Source organism: Rhinopithecus bieti, unplaced genomic scaffold (genome assembly GCF_001698545.2).
Source record: "Rhinopithecus bieti isolate Rb0 unplaced genomic scaffold, ASM169854v2 scaffold_30846, whole genome shotgun sequence".
Taxonomy (NCBI): Eukaryota; Metazoa; Chordata; class Mammalia; order Primates; family Cercopithecidae; genus Rhinopithecus; species Rhinopithecus bieti.
The window spans coordinates 2,802,898-2,811,772 of NW_016814438.1; the positions used below are offsets into that span (position 1 = coordinate 2,802,898).

An 8,875-nucleotide genomic window follows, 5' to 3' on the forward strand; every position below is an offset into this window, starting at 1 on the left:
TTCCCTTCCCTTCCCTTCCCTTCCCTTCCCTTCCCTTCCCTTCCCTTCCTTTCTTTTCTTTTCTTTTCTTTTTTTTTTTGAGATGGAGTCTTGCTCTGCTGCCCAGGCTGGAGTGCAGCGGCACAATCTCGGCTCACTGCAACCTTCGCCTCCCAGGTTCAAGTGATTCTCCTTCCTCAGCCTCCCAAGTAGCTAGGATTACAGGTGCCCACCACCACGCCTAGCTAATTTTTGTACTTTTACTAGAGATGGGGTTTCGCCATGTTGGCCAGGCTGATTTCGAACTCCTGAACCCAGGTGATCCACCTGCCTTGGCCTCCCAAAGTGCTGAGATTACAGGCCTGAGTCACAGCACCTGGCCTGGAATGTCCATTCTTTGGGGCACTTTCTATTATCGAGGAAACCAGAAAGCTGAATTGGCACTCATAAGATAGCATCTCTCTCTTTCTTTTTTCTTTTTCTTAGCGACAGGGTCTTGCCCTGTCTCCAAAGCTGCAACCTCGAATGCCTGGACTCAAGTGATCCTCCTGACTCAGCCTCCTGAGTAGCTGGGACTGTGGGCACACACCACCATGCCTGGCTAATTTTCTAATTTTATTTTTTAAGAGATGGGGTGTCCCCTGTGGCCGAGGCTGGTCTCAAAGTTCAGGCCTCAAACAATCCTCCCATCTCAGCCTCCCGAGTAGCTGAGTCATGCATCCCTTTAACAACAAGAAATGCTTTATGTGTTGCGCTACATTGCGCTACCACGTTGTTACTGCCATCACATCAATAGGCAATAGGAAATTTTCAACTCCATTATAATCTTACGGGACCACTGTGCATGTAGTCCATCATTGTGTGAAATGTCATTAGGCAGCACATGACTGTATGTGGTAAACAAAGGCACTGCATAATTACAAGGGAGATTTCACTCAAGCTATAAGTGATCCTAATCAACTTTTCTTTAGCCACAAGAGAGTGTTCTTTGCTAATGTTCGGAATGTAGTGTTTGCATCCAGTGGATTGTTTGTGTCTCAGACTTTTGTCAGGGTAACACTGACAAAAATTTACTTTCCAAGCTAATTCTCACCTCTTCATGACATCTTCTTATATTTCCACCAAATTACTCCCCTACCTGTTCTGTCATAGTACTGTATTCTCTGTTGAATATTTCTATTATAGCACTAGGTAGCACTAAAATTATTTATGAAGGTTGTTTTCTAACAGAGAGCTGTAAGTATTAGTGTTTAAAAGGACCAGAACTTGGGTCAATGAGATCTGGGTTTGAATTCTGATTCTCCCACTTACTTGTTGGATGGCCTTTGTCTAATCCCTTAACCTCTGTGAGCTACAGTGCATCTGTAAGACGTGGATAATATAGTACCAGATTTATAGTGATATTGAGAGGATTAAATGGCATGCTGTGTAGAAAGCATTTTGCACAGTACCAGTCACACGGAAAACACTTAGTAAAGTAGGTCTTACTGATCATCTTTGCAGTTAGCTAGACAGTAAGGAATCCCATGTCTAGGACATCCATTATACAGCCTTGCTTTTATTCTTAGTGGTTTATCTACATTGGTTTTTGTTGTTGTTGTTGTTTGTTTTTTTTATTTAGTTGGTTTTTTTGTTTGTTTGTTTTTTGCGACAAGGCCTCACTGTGTCACCCAGGCTGGAGTGTAGTGGCATGATCGCTGCAGCCTTGACCTCCCAGGTTCAGGTGATCTTCTCACCTCAGCCTCCCAAGTAGTTGGGACTACAGGTGTGTGCCACCATGCCCGGCTAATTTTTTTGTATTTTTATTTATAGACACAAGGTCTCCTTATGTTACCCAAGCTGGTCTCGAAATCCTGGGCTCAAGTGATCCTCCTGCCTCTGTTGGGATTATAGGCGTGAGCCACTGCGCCTGGTAGTTTATCTACTTTGGAAAGCAAAAGCACTCTCTCTCTTTTAAGATTTTTTTGCCATTAGTTAGTGAACAGATTTTCTAAGACAACTAGTGATACTCATTTGGTTTACCTCTGTCTTCCCTTACTAGACTATAATTTACTAGAGAAGAGGTGTGATGTTTTAGTTATTTTTGAATCCCACCACCTAGAAAGTGCCTAGCACATAGCAGGTACTTAAGAAAGTGTTTATTAAATGAATAGAAAAATTTCTTGAAACTGGTTATAAGACATTTCTGATTTGTCATTTAGACCAGTGGTTGTCAAAGCATGATCTTTGAATCAGCAGTACTGGTATCACCTGTGAGTTTGTTAGACATGCACATTGAGAGGCTGGATCCCAACCCAGTGTATCAGAGTCTCTGGAGATGGGGACCAGGCAACTGTGATTTAACAAGCTATCTAGATGATTCTGAATTCTGTTACAATTTCAGAACCATTGACTAGACAGTATTTTCCTTTAAAATACAGTATTTTTCTTTAAAAGCTAATAACAGGTTTTGTTTTGTTTTGTTTTGAGATGGAGTCTCGCTTTGTTGCCCAGGCTGCAGTGCAGTGGTTCAATCTCTGCTCACTGCCACGTCCACATCCTGGGTTCAAGTGATTCTCCTGTATCAGCCTCCTGAGTAGCTGAGATTTCAGGCACCCAGCTAATTTTTACATTTTTAATACAGACAGATTTCACCATGTTGGCCGGGCTGGTCTCGAACACCTGAGTTCAAATGATCCGCCCACCTCAGCCTCCCAAAGTGCTGAGATTACAGGCATGAGCCACCATGCCTGGCCATAAAAGCTAATGACAATATTTAAAAGCTAAATATAGTATTTGAAAGCTAAAGGCAGTATTTTTCTTTAAAAGCTAATGTCGTTTTATACATCTAGAAAACATTATGCTGAGCAAAAGAAGCCAGATACAAAAGAGAACATACTGAATTATTCTATTTATATAAAGTTCTACAATAGGCAAACTAATATGCTAATATAGGCAAAACAGAATAGTGGCTGCCTGGGGAGAAAGAGAGGAGAGATTTGACTGGGAAGAGGCATAGAGAACTTTCTGAAGTGTTGGAAAGCTCCATCTGTATCTTGATGGTGTGTGGATTATATGGGTGTATGCCTGTGTCAAAACACATGGAACTATATACTTGAGATCTGTGCATTTCACTGTATATAAGTGAAATAAATACAAACAAAGAGTTAAAATAAAATAATGCCATTCTAATTCCTTCTGTATAAGTCTCATCAACAGGAGATATATAAGAAGGTCTACAAGATCCTCCATAATCTGGGCCCTTACCTCCTTTTCTAGCCTTATCTGTTACCACACTTTTGTCACCTTCTCTTTTCAGTCCTTCACCAACGCTGACCTTTCAGTGTACCAATGGCATTTGTACCCTCCTTATATTCCTGCCCCAGGACCTTTGCACATGCTGTTATCGCTCCCTAGAATGTTTCTTCTGCTCTTCTTAATAGGAGACTGGTTAACTCCCATTCTTCTTTTAGTTCCACTCTTCTGTCTGTTTCTCATTATACATATCCATGGAAATTTTGTCCAGCTGCTGTGTATGCCTGTGCAGCTTGTTCATCCAAACAAGGGTTCCCAGCTGAGGTGACGACTAAAACTAAAATCAAGTTTGTGCTCTACTCACAAAGCCTTGCACATGGAGCAGGGTTGTAACAATCTGGAAAAGGGGGTGCCTTTTTCTAATTTACGAAAGTCATTGTTTGCTTGCCAAGCTTTACCTACTCTGGGCTCTTTCTGTTACATCCTTTCAAAAAACAGCACAAAGATACCATATGGGCTAGCAGCATCTCTGACCTTGTATTCTCCCTTCATACCACTTACCACAGTAATTTCACATTTATTTGGTTAATGCTTGTTTCTCCTACTTGTCAATAAGCATGATGACAGCAGGAAATTGTCTGGTTTTGCTTATTGTCAAGTTTCCTCAGCACCTGGAACAGTGTCGGGCACATAGTAGGTACTCAGTAAATATATATTAAATCTATTTGTTATTTATTTTCTTTTTTTTTTTTTTTAGACGGAGTTTCACTCTTGTCACCCAGGTTGGAGTGCAATGGCATGATCTTAGCTCACTGCAACCTGCACCTCCCGGTTTCAAGCTATTCTCTCACCTCAGCCTCCCGAGTAGCAGGGATTACAGGCACTATGTCAGGCTAATTTTTATATTTTTAGTAGAGGTGGGGTTTCACCATGTTAGCCAGGCTAGTCTCGAACTCTTGACCTCAGGTGAGCCACCTGCCTCGGCCTCTCAAAGTGCTGGGATTACAGGCATGAGCCACCACGCCCGGCCGCCCCATTCATTATTTCTTAATGCTGGATGAATATTAGGCTGCTTGAAGGTACAGACTGTGTCTTATTTTCTTTTTTTATTGTCCCCTCCTCCCCATTGCCCCTGGAATTACCATACTGCTTTGCACGTAAATGGCATTCAGTAAATTCTTCCTGATTGATTTGAAAATGTTCAAAGAAGCCATATGATATTCTGTTCATAGAAAACTAGATCTGCAAGCATATGATTACACATTGCATGAATGATGAACAGCTGCTATTTATGAAGCAGAAGAGACAAAAATGTTGAATGAATGAGAAATAGACTTCAGATGAAATAGGAAGGATTTAATTTAGCTTTTGAAACTCATTTCCTGATATGAAGCTTACAAGATACAAGGAGACAATGCCAAGGAAGGCTGTGAATTTTTTCTATATAACTAAATGATCCTGGAAAGTTCCAAGATGATCAACCACTTACTTGAAGGCTAAGGGGTATTTCTTACTGAATTCTCAACAGTCAAATATGAGATAGATATTTTAAAGTAAGTTTTTATTTTGGAATACTATTACAGAAAGTTTACTAAAAACAAAGATAGCGTAGAGGGTTCCTGTGTTGCCCTCATCCAGTTTCCCTCATTATTAACATCTTATATTACCATGGTCATTGGTCAAAATTAAGTAAAGACTGAAATCTGTACATTACTATAAACTATGCTATAGATTCTTTGTTTTCCCAGTTGTATCTTCTTTCTGTCCCAAGTGAGATAGCTTTTTAAAGTTCTTTGATACCTTATAAACAATTCCGTGGTCTAAAGACCAAGCTCTGTGCATAGAATTACATAAATTTAGACCTGCCTGGGTCCCTCATCTTGAGGAAAAAGTGCTTTGGCTTTCCAATCAATTGAACACAATCTCTAGTTCTGTCACTTGAACAGCTGTGTATCTTTGGACATACTGTTTACTTATCCTAAGTCTTAGTTTTCTCATTTGTAAAATGTAGGTAGTAAGACCTATCCAACTGTGATGGTTCCTGAGATCTTTCACAGTAGAAGAATGCAGTGTTGAGAAACTTATGATTTTTTCTTTTTTAGAGAAGTAAGTCTCCCTATGCAGACCAGCCTGGCTTTGATATCCTGGGCTCAAGCAATCTTCCTGCCTTAGTCTCTCGAGTAGCTGGAACTACAGGTACACATCAATGCACTCAGCAAAACTTATTTTTAATAGGTGATCAGACTTCTATGGTTATTAAATTAATACCACAAAAGTAGTACTCTGCATAAAATACCTGTGACATTTTACATATCTTAAATTAGTAACAAAGACTCTCCTCTGAGCCCTCTTCTCCCTCATCCTGTCTAGCTTGCCTAGCTCAGCTATAGCAAGAATTCTGAGTCAGTTTAGAGAGAAACCCACACCCTTGATATCTGATCATCCTGGCCTTTTTTCAGCACAAATTCTGTTAAGTTGGTTTAGCAAAAATTTCCCCATCCGTGATGTCTCTTCTTAGTAATTTTCCAACCACCAACCCCTCCAACTCTGCTCCTTGACTATAAATTCCCACTCCTTGCTGTAATTTGGAGTTGAGCCTGATCTCTCTCCTATTGTGATAGTCTTGACATCTATCAAAATAGTCCTGAATTAAGTGTTCCTTACTATTTTAACAAGTGTCAGAATATTTTTTCTTTAAGGTAGTAACATTAACGTAGTAATATAAACTAATTTCCATTTATCACCCAATTCATCAGAAACATTTTTAAAATGTTTTTTTAAACATTCAAGTTTTAATAAACCTCTTTAAAATATTTTTGCTTTGTTACAGATAATATGAATGCTGTAAGGCATTTTTCTACCATATGTGTCCTTTATCCAAATGTTCAGCACTTTTCTAATTTTATGACTAGACGTTGACTCCCACTTCCCAGCTCCCACTAATCTCTCACACACGGAGTAATTTTAATTTGAAATGCTTTAGTTGATTATCCTTTACATGTAGAACTGTATTTCAGAAACATCCTTCCTTTTATTGGGAAAGATGTTCTCAACAAAGGGAAGGATGTTTCTGTCTGCTGATGAAAATGTCATACCAAAGCACATCTTACTTTCTCAGGAGCTTACTCTACTCTACTCTCATCTCTTCCTACCAACTGAGGAGTGCTTAGTAGTGCCTGGAACATTGGAATTGCTGAACAAATGACTGCAGTCATTGAGACCTCAACTTTAATTTTGTTCAGCTTCATTTCAAAGTCTTCACTGCAAAAACCTCTTATTCTGACCTGCCGTTGCTTTACTTCCTTTTCTCATTCTCAACCAAGACTTGTCTCTTTATCTGCAAAAGAAAGAGTGACTTGCAATCTGCAGATAAGGAAACTGATGTCCTGGTTATAAAGTTATCATGCAGAAATAATTCATGTATATTGGAATTTTATGGATGGTGCACTCTAGGTGGGGAATGACGTCTAAAAGAGAAAAGATATACAACATCAAGTAGGTGCCCAATAAATGGTAGGTCCCTTCCTACCTCCTCATTTTACAGATGAGGACATTTTACAGAAGCCTGAATAGATAAGGAGTCACAATCATGTTCTAAGAAAAAAAAAAAAGGTGGCGGATGCCGTATTTTATCTTTCATCATTCTCCTTTTCCTGCTGCTCATTCAGTTATGGTTTCATGACCCATATACTAATTCCACAAGGTTCACCAATGTTATCTGGCACCTGCTAGAGAACAGATATAGTAACAGAGGCAAATATTTTGGTGAAGTATAACAGTTGTGTTGCCTTCCAGAATTTCATTGTATCTAATGTGCAAAAACAAAACATTGTCGGTTAAGTCTCACAGTCTCATAATAGTTGGAGATGAGCACTGATTCTTAGGCCTTGGCGCAGTTCAGGGCCTATCCTACTTTAGCAGCTAAAAAGAGCACTTCGGCTGTAACTCATTGGAATCTAGCTTCGTAATTTTCGGATATTTCTATTTAAGTCTTAACCACTAATGGTAGCAACTGGGAAGGATAATCATTCATTACAATAAATAGTCAACAGAATAAATATCCGACAAGAATTTATGAAGCGTCTAGAGTATAACTCTGCAGCGCTTTGAAATCCACCCTGGGATTCGGAAATCGGGGAGAAAACTACCTGGTTCAGCAAACGAGAATTCAAACAGAGGAGGGGCTTGGAAGAGGCGGGTCTCCACGAACCCAGCGCAAGAGTACGCCACGGCGCCTGCGCATCCCCTGAAGGGTACTTTCCATTCACCAGATGGGGGAAGTCAGGGGGAAGCAGGTTACTGTTTTTATATTTCTATCTTCAAGGAAGAATTAGATTATGAATAGCTCTGTGAATTGTCAGGAAGCGCTATCATCCAAGTTCAAGATTAAGGAAACGTGGCATGCACAGCTAAAGCAAGAGGTGACGTCTTGTATCTTCCCCCATTTCCTGGGACATTGGTGGTGTAGCCCATTCCACAGGCTTTCGCTCCCTAGCAGCGGGTCGGAGATCGAAGGAACGGGCCAATTGCGACTGAAACGTCTTTGGAAGGAGGAAGGGGGTGAGGGAGCATCCCTTTGAGTTTCGCCTCTTCTCGAGGCGGTGGTGGGAAGGGAGACATACTTAATACTGCCCTCTTAATCCAACGGATCTTACATCGTGTAGACTGCCGGCAGGGCGGCGGGAAAAGGGCAAGACGGGAATTGGGGAAGGGAACGAGCCAGGAAGCCGCGCGGGAGGGCGCGCGCGCGCGCCCCTTTTTCAGCAGTGTGGCGGGGTCGCACGCACGCCCGCCTCGGCGGCTGGGCGCGATTTGCGACAGTGGGGGCGGCGGTGGAGGTGGCGGCGGCAGCGGCAACTTTGCGGCAAGCTCGGGCCGGGCTTGCTTGACGGCGGTGTGGCGGAGGCCCCGCCCCAGGCGGCAGGAACCTGGAGGGAGGCGGAGGAATATGTCCGAGAGGGAAGTGTCGACTGCGCCGGCGGGAACAGACATGCCTGCGGCCAAGAAGCAGAAGCTGAGCAGTGACGAGAACAGCAACCCAGACCTCTCTGGGGACGAGAATGTAAGTGCAGCTCCTGGCAGTTACGAGACTCCGGAGTAAAAGTTTTAAATTCTTTTAAAACGGGGGGCGCGGGGACGAGCGGGCTGCTGTGGGGGGAGGGAGAGGTGTCACTCAGGAAAACGCGGGCGTGCGGGAGAAAATCGAAGTTGTCTACGGGGATTTTGATGTGGGGCCGAGAGCAAACAGAAACTAGGCGAAGGAGAGTGGTTCTAGTGTTTGCCTGGGTCTGAGAGGTCTGCCCTGAAATCAGTTTGCTTGTGATGGGGAGTGTTTTGGCCTTTGGGGAGATTTAAGGGGAGAGTGCGGGTCTGAGATTCTAATAGTTTAAAAGGCAAGTTAGAGACTTTTCTAAGAAAGTTGGAAGGATGGGGCAGAGTTAGAGACCCTGTTAAAGGAACGTTAAGGGTTGTCACTCTAAGACCCTTGTGGAATTTTCAGGATGGAAAGAGATCTTCGATTTGCGGAGTTTGGGGGACTTTATTAAAGGGGGTTTTGTGTCCGCTTCCGTCCTGTCCGCGGAGAGCGGTTGCGCCTGAAGGTCGCCTTTTCTGTAGGAGGAGCTGAATTGAGAGGATCGATTTTTGATGGGGGGGGGGGGGG

General features: G+C 42.4%; 1 protein-coding gene across 3 annotated transcripts in view; it reads left to right on the plus strand.

Annotated features, from left to right (window-relative positions):
• The first annotated feature begins 7,315 nt into the window (after positions 1–7,315).
• EED (embryonic ectoderm development) overlaps positions 7,316–8,875 on the plus strand; it is a 40,629-nt gene continuing 39,069 nt past the window's right edge. For 2 of the 3 annotated variants that reach the window (XM_017850869.1, XM_017850870.1), the window contains exon 1: positions 7,316–8,275. In XM_017850869.1, the coding sequence (XP_017706358.1) occupies positions 8,162–8,275 (114 nt within the window). In that variant the 5' untranslated portion in view covers positions 7,316–8,161. The remainder of the gene's footprint in view (positions 8,276–8,875) is intronic. The other variant, XM_017850871.1, reaches the window with a different exon arrangement.